The following is a 15,275-nucleotide window of genomic DNA, read 5'->3' on the forward strand; positions in this document are numbered from 1 at the left end:
AGGAAAAAAATTGAACAAATTCTTAGTTTAGAGTAAAGACTTTAATGTCATATTGCATAACTTGGTAAACTATTTCAGTAAAGAGCCATAAAATACATATTTTAGGCTTTATAGACCATAAAGTTTCTGTTGCAACTACTCAACTCTCACTATTGTAGCTTAAAAGCAGCTATAGATAAAACATAAATGAATAAAAGTGCCTGTGTTCCAGTGGAACTATTATCATTATTTCAAGATGATGAAGCTCAAAAACTTAATTTGCCTGTGGTATATTTTATAAATTAAGACTAATGATTAACTTTTTTCTTCAGTTATAATTAACAAAATCATAGACATTTTCACTGTTTTCAGAAGAAGATACATACATAAAAATTATATACTTTAAGTATAGGATAATAAACATTATAGACACCTAGACTCCTATTACAAACAAAGTACAACATGTATTAGAAACAATGTGCTCTTTTAGTCTAAAGGGCTTTCAGTGTTTAGATTCAATGGTAGCACTAAGTTTACAACAGAAGTGAATAAGATATTTCCTGGCTTAATAGCTCTAATCCCATAACACTTAACATGTGCTCCTAACATTTCAGCTAAATGTGATTTTAAAGTTAGCAGTTTAAAGGAATTATTTAAGAAAGCATATGCTACCCTGAAACCTCTGAATTCAACCATCTGTAACTCTTGAGTTGTTGCCCTCTTTTCCCATTATAAGAGAACTTTTTGATCAATTCTCCAAAGTCCCATCAAATTAGTAAAAATCTTTGAGATTTAAAATTCACTTCATACCTTTGCTTTGATTAGTCAGTATTTGTTTTTAAAAATAAAAGAGATTTTTAATTCCTACCATCCTCTGTCCTTGGCTGCTGAGGGAACATGTAGTTAGTAAGCACCATTTTCTGGGTCTCTGAATCGGTTTCTTTTTGAAGAGGTATCAGGGGTTTGGACTAGAAAGAAAATAAATATTTAATTTTCAATAACCCTAAAACACATACATATTTAACAGTTTCCTCTGAATAAGTATTCACCATTTTTCTATTAATTACCAATGTATAGATTATAAAAGCAAATTAAACTAAACATGATAACACTTTTAACATTGAAACCATTTAAAAATCTAGAACACAGTTTTTAGTATAAAGTGAATTCACACTGTAATTATCACTGAAATATCAATAGTTTTAATGATTTCGTATACTAAGCATATCCACAGTCCAATAATTACTTATTGTCACAGTGATTTATTTAATAAAGTGATAAAATTAGCTTTTTCATTTTATGTTATTTTGTTCTCTCTGGTATTCCACCACCCACTTTAGAAACACGCTTTTGTAAAATCATTTGGAAAGTTTAGTGTTCCAAATGTTTATTCCCCTTAGCAGCTGGAAAAGGTGTTTAAAACAACCATTATGTTATAAACTGCTTCTTTTTCCTCCTCTGTGTGTTTCCTGTCTCCATTAATGACACCAATAAGTCACTCAGTGTAAAGCCTGTAGGTATTTAGAACCTCATTTTTTTGAAGACTATTTTCCTAACTGCTTAACAAATATTACGGTTTATTTCTTAATATAACTAATTCTATTTGCTAAAATCAATTCACCTAAAATCTTACCAATAAAAGCCCTGGCTGGCTCTAGACAAGCACAGAATAACCCAACCCTTCCCTCACATGCCACCTTATCACTTCATCATGAAAACCTCCTAATCAGTTAATTCCATCCTGTAATCATACTCCCATTCAAATACTTGTTTTGTATCTCCTCCTTGTTCTGCAGCAAACTGCCCTACCGCCCTAAATATCAAACTTCTAAACATTTTCCTTGATTTCCTCAGATAATGAAAGCGGTAACTCTACTTTTCCCTGAAGCCTCAAATACAGATGACTTCTTTTCCCACAACTTCACCCACTGTAAGAGGTGGGGGGTAGCATTAGCAATGCTGTGAGATCATTACTTCTCTATTCTCAAATTTAAACTTCTCCTTGGAGGCAGAGAACCCCTGCCACTACATTAATCTCATTTCCTGTTACCCACTGACTTCCTGACTCGTTTACTCCAAATCATTCCACAGTCCTGGGTATTCAACATACATAAAACATAGATGACATAGTTATACTCTAATGCAGGGATCCTCAAACTACGGGCCCTGGGCCACACGCAGCAGTGTGAATTATATTTGTTCCCGTTTTGTTTTTTACTTCAAAATAAGGTATTTGCAGTGTGCATAGGAATTTGTTCATAGTTTTTTTTAAAACTATAGTCCAGCCCTCCAATGATCTGAGAGACAGTCAATTGGCCCCCTGTTTAAAAAGTTTGAGGACGCCTGCTCTAGTGGATGAGGAACTGAGGAACGTCTGGGAAAGAGAAAATCAATCACCTTAGAAGGGCATATCAAAATTATCTTGAAGGCTTTTAAAAACTAATCACCCTAAAAATGCTCTAAAATTTTAACTGTTATCATCACTGTACAACTCTGAATACAATAAAAACCACTGAACTATTTATATATTTTTAAAAGGTGAATGGTATGGCATGTTAATTATATTTCAATAAAAATGTTATAAGAAAACGAATCACCTATTGTTTAGGAGACATGAGGACCAAAAAGGTGTCAAGAACTACTTATCCAGTCTTTCAGTTTCCTGAACACCTAACTTCAGTGATCTTTAATTCCAGTCTTTCAGTTTCCTGAACACCTAACTTCAGTGATCTTTAATTCCCCAAACCATGTCCTTTCTCTGAAACCTAAAGCCGTTCATTCAACAAACATTTACTAAAATATTACAAATACTATGACAGGCACTTGGCACAGAGGGTGAGCTAAACATGTATCCTCACTGGCTTTGTAGAGTTTACAGTACTTTAGAGGAACAATACAGGTTATTGAAACAGTATAATTACAGGGTAGGCAGGGTACAGGGAACTAAATCACAATCTTGAAAGATTAGTCAAGCATTCCAGAAAGAAAAGTGAGGAAAAGAAGAGAAGAAGCCAGGTAAGAAAAGAGAAGGAAGACTGTCTCAAGAGAGCAGAACTCAACAGAGATGAAGCCACAGGATGAACAGAAGGCACATGATATAAAGAAAAAAGAAACCATGAAAAGGCTTTAAGTAGGTTAACACTAGGATCAGACTGAAGGATCTTTAGTTACAATGTGGTTCAGAATGGAATTAGGGTGATATGGGATTAAAGTGCTGGGAACACAAGAGGCAGAGAGAGAACTGTTAGGAAGCCATCTTAATAGTGTAAGTCAGCAGTGTTCCATAGAACTATGACGGAAGACAAAAATGAGAACCATAGATCATTTGCCATTTTCTAGTACCCACCTTGCTTAAAAGGCCCAAAAGATGAAATTTTGATTATGTATTTAACTTTACACATTCAAAATACATTATAATTTTAATATGTAAACCAAAATAAAAAATTTGAATGTGATAATTAATATTCTGTGTTCAGGCTCAGCTCCCGTAGCTCAGTGATTAGGGTGCCGGCCACATACACCAGGACTGGTGGGTTCGAACCCAGCCTGGGCTTGCTAGACAACAATGGCAACTCCAACAACAACAAAAAACTAGCCAGGCATTGTGGCAGGCACCTGTAGTCCCAGCTACTTGGGAGACTGAAGCAAGAGAATTACTAGAGCCCAAGAATGTGAGGTCACTGTTAGCGTGATGCCACAGCACTCTACTGAGGATGACAAAGTGAGACTGTCTCAAAAAAAAAAAAAAAAAAAAAAAAAAACAACCAAAAATGCTAAATCATTAGGTACAAGAGAGAGAAATGAGAGTCTCATTTTGTCATCCTCGGTAGAGTGCCATGGTGTCATGGTTCATAGCAACCTCCAACCCTTGGGCTCAAGCGATTGTGTTGCCTCAGCCTCCCAAGTAGCTGGGAGTAAATCAAAGCACACAAACATCTAAGATGTTTAAGTTAAGATTCAACAATGATCTTGGCAACGAATTGGTGTAAAGTGTAGAGAAAAAAAGTAGTTCAGGATGGGCGGCGCCTGTGGTTCAGCGGGTAGGGCACCGGCCCCATATGCCGAGGGTGGCGGGTTCAAACCCAGCCCCGGCCAAACTGCAACAACAACAAAAAATAGCCGGGCGCTGTGGCGGGCGCCTATAGTCCCAGCTACTCGGGAGGCTGAGGCAAGAGAATCGCCTAAGCCCAAGGATTTGGAGGTTGCTGTGAGCTGTGTGACGCCACGGCACTCTACCGAGGGCGATAAGGGGAGGCTCTGTCTCTACCAAAAAAAAAAAGTAGTTCAGGAAACTTTTTCTGAACTAAAGAAGGGGGGCAGGGCGGAATATTTGTAGCAGACAATTGTATACACAATTTTATGCTGGTTGAATTTGAAATATCTAAGTGACAATATTAAGTGGGCATTGAGCTATATGAATGAGAAGACACTGAGAAGATACTTCATCAAGCCAGAACTGGATGAAGATATTGTTAGGAATAAAGGGCATATAGACAGTAATTTCAAGAGAAAGTATAAAGCAATTAAAGCAAGCCTAGAGTACCACAAAGAACTCCAACGTATAAGGCACTGGCAGAAGAAATGTATCTGAAAAGGAGACTGAGGAGTAGTCAGTCAAAAGATAAACAGCAGAGTATAGTACATACATAGACACCATGCAGCTCTCCTACTCCACTGTTTCCACAGTATTTGCTGATCATCCTCACCAAGACTGTGAGTCCTCACTACTTGGTTGAGTTTATGGTAAAATAAACAAAAAAGACTGCTAGTCTTTTGACCTTTTTGACATTATTCCCATCATCTGCTCCTGTCTCTTCTTCCCTTTTTGGATCACATCATATCTCATTTCAACCACTGTCTTGCTAATAACCAAGACCTCCTTGCTTCATTGTCCTCTTCTTACACCTAGCTTGGGGAAACTGTAGCCTAGAATCATTCCAATTGTGTGGTTTTTCCCATATCACACAGCTGAGCAAAATATTATCATCACACAGCTGTGTAATAACACTAATAGTACTTCAGTTGGGCTCTCGGTGTTGCTGGAAAATTCATTATAGTTCCTAAATTGTACTCTCAAGATAGAATCTTTAATAAAATATTCTGAAAAATAAAACAAAAGAGATTCAAGAAGAACCACAAGTATGGAAAACACTACATTCTAAGAGCATCACAATGTACATTAGCCCTCCCCCTTTTACATTCAAACCCAAATTCCCTCCAAGAGGGTAAGAATTTCTATAATTTCTTTTAATTTCATCAGTTTTCACTCCAGTTATCCAATCCCTCTCATATTCTTAATGTTACTCTCCACACAGCTTCTTTCCAACAACCTGTAAACACACTGTCTAATATTAAAGGTACCACTTCTTTTCCTTCTCATTGGTTCTAAGAATGACCAAAATTATGTGGCTCTATCCTATCATTTATTTGTTCCTTAAATTGCTTCAGTCCGGCTTTTGACATATTCCTCTATAATTACTTTAGCTAGTCAATTTAAGTTGGCAGGTTAAACATAATTAGCCAAATATAATGAATATTTTTACATTTAACCTGAACTGACTTCAAAACAGCATTTATTTTATTAACAATTTCTTCCCTTAGGCCACTCTCTTCTCCCTTAACTCAAAACCACTACCATCCAATTCTTCTACCTCTATGGCTACTAATCCACCTGTCACTTAAATATCAGTGTTCCTCAGGATTCATCCATTCCTAACATTTAAAAAATTATTTTACATATTCTCTTTTGAGAAACAAAACTGCAAAAGCAGTCCCTAGGAAAAGTTAAGATACTTAACCAAACACAACAGTGTATCTCTTTTCATGTCAAAATAAAGGCAAGAAATCTTGTAACTAAGTAAGAAAAATAAATCCATAATAGTACTGGCAAAAAGGAAATGATACCTTCAGGAGCAATTCTGAGGTTAGAAATTAAAGGAACAGAAAAATCAGGAACACAGTAATGATAGCCTAAAACAGTCAGGGGGTGGGGGTGGGGGTCATGGTCACCTGCCTACTTCATATACATACTTACTTGGATTTACCAAAAGTACCTATAACTCAACATGCTTAACAAGAACTTAATGTCTTCCCATAAAGATATTTTATTAACTTTTAGTTCCCTTTCTTGGTTATGACAGCAACATCTACCTAGTCACTGAAGCCAATTTTCTGACACTCATTTTTGCTTTTAATTTTGTCTCATGGACATACATTCTTCTTATGTTTTAGTGATGTCACCTTTTAAATTGTTTCTTTCTTTTTTTTTTTTGAGACAGAGCCTCAAGCTGTCGTCCTGGGTAGAGTGCCGTAGTATCACAGCTCACAGCAACCTCCAACTCCTGGGCTCAAGTGATTCTCCTGTCTCCGCCTCCCAAGTAGCTGGAACTACAGGTGCTTGCCACAATGCCCGGCTATTTTTGGGATGCAGTTGTTTGGCGGGCCTGGGCTGGATTCAAACCTGCCAGCTCAGGTGTATGTGGCTGGCGCCTTAGCCACTAGAGCTACAGGCACCAAGCCTAAATTGTTTCTTAAAATTATCTGTTCTACCCCAGCCCTGTTATCATTACTTTAATTCAAAGCAACATTTTCTACTGCCTAAAGCATGGTAAGGTTCTCCAATTCAGTCTTCCCTATCTTCAGGTTTGGCATAAACCCTTGCTAAATCCATCTTTCACAATGCGACCAAAAAATTCCTTCAAAAATATCAATATCATCATTACTATTTGTCTGTTCAAATGTTATACTAGTCCCTGTATCCTATTTGTACCACAAGAATCACTTCCTTCTGGCTCGGTGCCTATAGCTCAGCGGCTAGGGCGCCAGCCACAAAAATTGAAGCTGGCAGGTTCAAACCTGGCCTGGACCTACCAAACAATGACAACTACAGCAACAAAATAGCCAGGTGTTGTGGCAGGTGCCTATAGTCCCAGCTACTTGGGAAGCTGAGGCAAGAGAATCACTTAAGCCCCAAGAGTTGGAAGTTGCTGTGAGCTGTGACAACACAGCACTCTACTGAGGGCAACATACATTGAGACTCTGTCTCAAATAAAAAAAAAAACAAAAACACTTCCTTCTCTTATACTTATGGCAGTAATAAATAATTGATCATGACTACAATGACAAAACGCCCAATTTTCCTAAGACAGACACATTTTACACATGCTGTTCTCAAATAGTTATCATTGGAAACTATTGGGCATTGCTTTGTGCTGGGGGTGGTGTCTAAGATGGGAAAAAATGATATTTGTGACGCTCTTTTAATTTCATTACTATATGTACTATTATCATTGGAAACTACTACGCACTGTCAAAATATTGTCAATATTTGTCAACTGGGCATTGACAAAACGCCCAATTTTACGCATGCTGTTCTCAAGTAATTATCAGTGGAGCCCTTTTTACTTCCCAAAGGTGTCCTATCAGACACCTTAATGACAACTTTTCACTGAGCTTGACTTTGGCTCCAGAATCTTCCACACAATTTTTTAGGAAGCTATTCTCATAATCGACCAGAGTAGACATGAAGATTAGAGAAAGTCTCACTCATCCTTAAAAGACAAATTCCTTTGCATAGCATACAGGCTCCTTTATGCACTGGTCTGTCTGCCTCTGTGACCTGCATTTCCTACCTCTTCCATCTCACAAGTTATTTGCTAGTAGTCACAATGATCTGCTTGTAGGGTTAAGATATATACTAGGCTGCTTCACACCTAAATGCTCATGTTCCTAATGTTCCTTTTAAACAGAACACAGTTCCCCTTTCTTTAACTTAAATTCTGTTCCTCTTTGAAAGTAATTCAGAAATTATAGGCATGTCCTCCTTTGGGAAACTTGCCATCCCCCTCAGTTAACCTCCCCATCTCTGATCCTAAAGTCTAGTCCTATTAAGTCTTTTATCACAATATATTAAAGTAACTTTTAAATATCATTTTCCCCACCTTAGACACCACCCCCAACACAAAACAATTGTTCAATAAATGGTTTTTGAGAATCACAAAGTGAATGAAGGAATAAAATGATACATAATTATTGCCCATGCTTTCAGAGACTCAGGAAAATTTTATTACTATATGTGCTGTTCCACATAGTAAGGGAATTTATTTTCATAATTCATAATCAAACTTCTCTGTATGCCTTTTCCCCTACACTTTGTTCTTTTATTGCTTCATATGTAGTAAGGGAAATTTTTTTGAGCTATATCTGTTTTACCATTTTTTTTTTTTTTTTTTTGGTAGAGACAGGGTCTCACTTTACGGCCCTCGGTAGAGTGCCGTGGCCTCACACAGCTCACAGCAACCTCCAACTCCTGGGCTTAAGCGATTCTCTTGCCTCAGCCTCCCGAGTAGCTGGGACTACAGGCGCCCGCAACAACGCCCGGCTATTTTTTGGTTGCAGTTTGGCTGGGGCCGGGTTTGAACCCGTCACCCTCGGTATATGGGGCCGGCGCCTTACCGCCTGAGCCACAGGCGCCGCCCTGTTTTACTAATTATTTGTTCAAACTTAAGACCCCCCATCATACAATTTGTTTTAAAATAATTAAGTGGGAAGTTGGGAGAAAATGAGAGAACACTGTAAATACAAAGAATTTTTTAGTAGGTATTTGATTAATTCATTAAAAATTCAGCATAATTTGCTGGCATTAATTTATCCACAGAAGTGCTATTGTACTAATAAACTTAGTCTAAAGAGTTTTGTAAGATCAGAACTATGTCTCATTCACTCTGTAGTTAATAACTGGCATAATGTTTTATGGGGCCCAGCAAATGTTTTTGAAATCTATTTGCAAAATTTCAAATGAAGTTTCAAACTTAAATTTTTAGTTAAAGGCTTGGCACCTGTAGCTCAGTGGTTACGGCAGTGGCCACATACAATGGGGCTGGCAGGTTCAAACCCGGCCAGGGCCTGCTAAACAACGACAACAATAACAAAAAAATGGCCAAGTGCTGTGTCAGGCACCTGTAGTCCCAGCTACTTGGGAGGCTGAGGCAAGAGAATCGCTTCAGTTTGAGGTTGTTGTGAGCTGTGACACTACGGCCTCTACCGAGGGTGACACAGTGAAACTCTGCCTCAAAAAAAACAAACAAAACTTTTTTTTAGTTAAAATAAATCAGTACTACAAATAAGAGGTACAGTTTGGGTGGACTGCTTTAGCTCAGGAGTTCAAGACCAGCCTGAGCAAGAGTGAGACCCTTTCTCTAAAAAAGTAGCCAGGCATTGTGGCAGGTGCCTTGTAGTCCCAGCTACTTGGGAGCTGAGGCAAGTAGATCGCTTGAGCCTAGGAGTTTGAGGTTGCTGTGAGCTATCCAGCCACGGCACTCTACCCAGGGTGACAAAGGAGACTCTGTCTCAAAATAAATAAATAAATACAATTAAAAAACCCCCCAGCAAATTGTACTGTTTACTTAAAAAAAATTACCAAGAACCCTTACACACTGTTGGTGGGAATCTAAATTAGTATAGTCATTATGGAAAACAGTATAGAGGGTCCTCAAAACATTAAAAATAGAACTGTCACATGATATGTCAAATTTTCACTACAGATATTTACCCAAAAGAAATAAAACTATTAAGTTCAAGAGACGTCTGTACTTCATGTTCACTGTAGCAGAATTTACAATAGCCAATATATGAAATCTGCCTAAGTATTCATCAACAGATAAATAGATAAAGGAGACACACACACTTACAACAGAATACTATTTAGCCTTACAAAAGGAAATTGTGTCATCTGCAACAACATGAATGAAACTGGAGGACATTATGTTAAGTGAAATAAAGCAGAAACAGACAATGTTGTATGATCTCACATTTTTTTGTGGCATCAAAATGACAAACTCAGGAACAGAGAAATATAATGATTAACAGAAACCGATGGGGAATTAGGCGGGGTCGGGTGTGTGTGAATTGGGATATATGGGTCCAAGGACAAAAATTTCAGTTAGATGAAATAAATTCAAAAGATTTATAGTATAGCATGGCAAATATAATTAATAACAATGTATTATATTATTGTAATTGCTGAAAAAGTAGGATTCAAGTGTTCTCACCACAAAAAATGACAAGTATATGAGATAATCTTGCGTAAGTTAGACTGTATTGAGTCTGGTTTCTTAATCTCTCTTTATTTTTATGAATTTAGGAGAAATTAGGCAAGTCAAATAGGATTATTTATGAATCTACACCTATTTTATAAAAATTACGTTTTTAAATATTTTAGACAATTTTCTTTATATACATACATACATACATACATGTATATATATATATTTTTTTTTTGGCTGGGGCTGGATTTGAACCCACCACCTGTGGCATATGGGGCCGGCGCCCTACTCCTTTGAGCCACAGGCACCACCCAATTTTCTTTATATATTATAATACATTTTTACACATGTGTACCAGTGTTTAACTGCTCTTAAATGACCCTGTGTAAATCAGAGTACACAATTATATAACATAAATTTATAACATATTAATTTATAAAATCAGAATGCCCACCTGATTATCTGAGAGCCACATAGCTGTCAATTGCTGCAGCTTTGTAAAACTAAAGGGCAAATTCTTTAATCTGTAGAAAAAAAAAACAAAAATTAAGCTTTAAAATGAGAATTAAGTCTATTGATCTCTTGAACAATGCTATATAATTACATATGAAAATAAAATAAAAAGAGAAAAAAGCCCAATATAGGTCTTTGAATAAAACATAGGCAAAATATCACCTATTTTAATAAGAATTTTGTATTTTATATTAAAATTAATTCTTATCAAACCAGGTGATATTTTGCCTTATGTTTTGGCTGGGCATGTTGACTCACACCTAAAATCCTAGCACTTTGGGAGGTCAAGGTAAGTGGATCACTTGAGCTCAGGAGTTCCAGACTAGCATGAGCAAGAGCTAGACCGTATCTCTACTAAAAATAGAAAAATTAGCTGGGTGTGATGGCACGTGCCTGTAGTTCCAGCTACTCTGGAAGCTAAGGCAGGAGGACCGCTTGAGCCCAAAAGTTTGAGGCTGCAGTGAGCTACAATAACACCACAGTACTCTAGCAGGGGCAACAGAGCTAGACTGTCTCCAAAAGAAAAAAAATCTATGTATGTATATAAAAATCTTAGATTGAATCAACTTAGCTGGTTAAAAAAAAAAACAAAACAGATAATCTAACAAACTCAAAAAAATCTGTTACAAGAGAACAAGTTAACCATCTCTGCCTTAGAGAAAAAGACAAGGATGCATTAAGCAAAGTCTTATAAAAAAATTGCTTTGGTGTTTTATTTGTATTTAGAGAGAATAAACTGATATAAGGAAGCACTCTTATGATGGTTTGTTATAAAAACTGTGCTGCTCAACAGTTTTGAGCCAGCACTTTCATAATCAGAAAGATTATTATAAGATGGCAATGAGTAAAAACAAAATACAATTGACCCTCAGTATCTGTGAGGGACTGGTTTTTAGGATTTCCCTTGGATATTAAAATGCACGGATGTTTAAGTCCTTGATATAAAATATCATAGTGCTTGCATATGACCTATGCATACCTTATATTTTAAATCATCTCTAGACCACTTATAATATCTAGCATAATGTAAACATTATGTAAATAGTTGTTCTACTGTATTGTTTAGGGAACAATGACAAGAAAACCATCTGTATAGGTTCAATACAGATGCAATATTTTTTCCAAATATTTTTGAGCCCAATTGTTGGAATCCACAAATGTAGAACCTATAGATATAGAGGGGTCAGCTATAATAAACATATTCATTATGTATATTAATGCTAAATTAAAACAGTATGTACTTCAGCCTTGCCACCTTATGCCCAATTAGTCTTCTGTATCTATCTTTCCAGGCAGTTTTTGACAATCGAGGGCTCTACTTTGGGGGTAGGAGGTATAGGCCAAAACAGGATTTAATAAGAAAGCAGTGGTTCTTTTTAAATAAAACGGAAGTTAGAATACAGTAACTAGTAAAATAACTGAGTTTAAATTAAAGCTTTACCTTACAAGCTATTACAAATCATCTTAAATCTGAGTCCTAAAAGTTTTTCTATACAAAACTATTTCAGAGGGTTGTTTTGATTTCATGTGATACTATGAAAGCAAAAGGTAAAAACACTCTACAAATGCTGCTTTATCATCAATCATATCTTTACTTCTGGAAAAAGTACAGACTTCCTGTTTTTAACTTAAACATTATTCCAACTTAGCAACTCTAGTGAACAATTTGCTCTGCACCTTGGTTTTGTTGCCCAAGCTATGTGAGTATCTAAATTACATTTCTATCCAACAAAATATAAACAAAAGATTAGAATCAGAAGTTGATTTGTTCAATGACAGTATTCAGTGATCTGACTTTAGGTATAAGAAATGTTACCATAAGGAGACAATAAAGGTTATACAGCTAAGTTGATCCAAAATGAACAGTAACAACCACAGTATGATAAATTAGCAACAGATAAAATTAGATTATTCTATTCAAAAAATAAATACATATAGTCAGCCTTTACTTAACAGGTTCATGAAAACTATCATTTTCTGTGACACAATATATAATGAAACCAATTATTTTTCTCATTTTTTCAAGTATCTGACACATGGAGCTTTGCTTAAAGTCGCCATTTCCAAGAACCTATTTGATGACATTATGTAAGAAATTCCTGTATACATGAAAAGAAATAATCACTAGCTATTCTATCACGTATCAAGTGAAACTTTTAATTTTATTTAAACAAACCAATTGGTGAATATAGTATTACAAACCTATTGTCACTTAAATTAATGACTTTTAATTTTTGCATATCACCCATTTCCTCTGGAAGTGTCTCAAGTTTATTAGAATGGAGAAACAGCACAGTTATATTTTTCCAGCCTCCAATCTGAAAGAGAAATATAAGTTGGGGCTCAAAAACTTTGGCGTATTGGTCAATCAACATATGAATAGTATCATTTTTTAAAGTTATCAAAAATAGTCTTCATGGGCAACGCTTGTGGCTCAAAGGGGTAGGGCGCAGGCCCAATATGCCAGAGGTGGCAGGTTCAAACCCAACCCTGGCCAAAAACTGCAAAAAAAAAAAAAAAAAAAAAAAGACAAGAGTATCTGATATATGCCCAGAATAAGAAATAATGAAGGAAAAAAAAAAAACAGTCTTCATATTTGTAAAAGAAATAATGATTTGACTTGCCACTTTTATTTATTAATTTTCATGGACAAAAGAAAGTATCTAGCAAGTTTTTATATTTTACAAATCAGCCTTACTTTCCTCAAAAGGAACCTCTTCCAAGTTAACGTAGCTAGTTACTATTCAGAAAATAATTAATAAATTACTTTAGAAAGAAAGTGAAGCCACACGGGACAGCTATAATAATGATAATCAGAAAAAGATAAAAATACAAATCCCAAACAATTTTAAAATACAGTACCTCTGGGGGTAACTGCTGTAAGTAATTATGATCTGCAGCAAAGGTTCTTATGTTAGTAAGCTGCCCAATAGATGAAGGCAAAGCTTCAACTTCATTGAAACTACAATCCAGTTCTTCTATTGATGATAACCTTAAATTAAAAAAGGAAATACACATTTTAAAAGTTTTCCTATATAATCCAAAATTTGAGAACATATGAATATTTGATCTTGACTTTGATAAACGTAGTGACAAAGCTAAACTACCAATAATAATAATAAATAGGTCTTACTATTATAAATACACCTAAACTGTATACTTATTTAAGTAGTTATGGAAACTCTTTTAGATGTCATTTGTGCAGATACCTGGCAATACATATGGCATGCTGGGGCAGCGCCTGTGGGTCACAGAGTAGGGTGACAGCCCCATATACTGAGGGTGGTGGGTTCAAACCTGGCCCTGGCCAAACTGCAACAAAAAAAATAGCCAGGTGTTGTGGTGGGTGCCTGTAGTCCCAGCTACCCCGGAGGCTGAGCAAGAGAAACACCTAAGCCCAAGAGCTGGAGGTTGCTGTGAGCTGTGATGCCAAAGCACTCTACTGAGGGTGACAAAGTGAGACTCTGTCAAAAGAGAGGAAGAGGTACAGGGAGAGGGAAGGAAAGATATATGGCATGCTGAACTAAAAGTAAAATCTTCAAGGCTATAAACATTCACAAAAATCTTACCCTCCTATAGAGTCTGGAAGATACATTAATTGGTTTTCATCTATTTTAAGTGTTGTTACATTCTTCAGTGAACCTGTTGAGAAAAGAAATAATATACAATTTCCAGCTTAAACAAGAAGCAAGTCCACTAAAATTCGATGTAAGACATACTACATTTGACAACTTATCTAAAGAGACACTGACACCATCCTAAATCCCAACTCTATTCCCTTACCATGTATTTTTGATTTTTACCCATACCACCATTTATACATTCAATGTATATTTATTGGAATGTAAGCTTCATGAGAATAGGACCCCCAACCTCCACCCCACTGGCAAATATGGAGAACAATAAGAATAGAAACTCTTTGTCTACATTGTTCACTACAGTAGCCCTGCTTCTAAAAACAAAGTCATGACACAGAGAAGACACATAAAACATACTTGAATAATCAAAGAAATGTAAATGAAGTACTTTATAATAGGTATATAACAAAGTATTCTATGTATATGAAATACTAAAACAATAAAATATTTAATTTTAAAACTAAATGTATTGATTAGAGTAGAATCATAATGAATTTTCAAAAATGTAGTCTTAGCTAAAATAATTCAATTGAGAAATGTTTTTGATTTTTATATTAAAATATCACAAAGATGCCGATCAAAATTTTTGATGCTTTCATCAAAATAATTCAATTACCTTGATACATCATCAAACAACTACACAGACTCAATAATAATTACAGATCTCTCAGGATTTTCTCAACTGGTCTGTTTTCTTATCTTTTTTTTTTTTTTGAGACAGAACCTCAAGCTGTCACCCAGGTAGAGTGCCATGGCATCATAGCTCACAGAAACCTCCAACTCCTGGGCTTAGTCAATTCTCTTGCCTCAACCTCCCAAGTAGCTGGGACTACAGGCGCCCATCACAATGCCCGGCTATTTTTTGGTTGCAGTTGTCACTGTTCTTTGGCAGGCCTGGGCCAGATTCAAACCCACCAGCTCTGGTGTATGTGACTGGCGCCTTAGCCACTTGAGCTACAGGCGCCAAGCCATGTTTTCTTGTCTTAATGTCCTTAATGAAGACAGACTGAAAAAACCTACTAAATAAGGGCTATAATCAAAGAATTAAACTAAATTCGGATAAATTAACTTTTTTTTGAGACAAGGTCTCACTGTGTCATAC

At 36.1% G+C, this 15,275-nt stretch overlaps 1 protein-coding gene across 9 annotated transcripts in view; it reads right to left on the reverse strand.

Moving 5' to 3' along the window:
• The window catches only part of ERBIN (erbb2 interacting protein), a 172,346-nt gene that overhangs the window by 44,679 nt on the left and 112,392 nt on the right, over positions 1-15,275 (reverse strand). For all 9 annotated transcript variants that reach the window (XM_053589616.1, XM_053589662.1, XM_053589654.1 and 6 more), the window contains 5 exons: positions 14,105-14,177; positions 13,398-13,527; positions 12,738-12,853; positions 10,477-10,546; positions 848-947 (listed from right to left, as the gene is read on the reverse strand). In XM_053589616.1, coding sequence (XP_053445591.1) covers positions 848-947; positions 10,477-10,546; positions 12,738-12,853; positions 13,398-13,527; positions 14,105-14,177 — 489 coding nt within the window. The remainder of the gene's footprint in view (positions 1-847; positions 948-10,476; positions 10,547-12,737; positions 12,854-13,397; positions 13,528-14,104; positions 14,178-15,275) is intronic.

The sequence above is a fragment of the Nycticebus coucang genome, chromosome 1 (genome assembly GCF_027406575.1).
Source record: "Nycticebus coucang isolate mNycCou1 chromosome 1, mNycCou1.pri, whole genome shotgun sequence".
Lineage (NCBI taxonomy): Eukaryota > Metazoa > Chordata > Mammalia > Primates > Lorisidae > Nycticebus > Nycticebus coucang.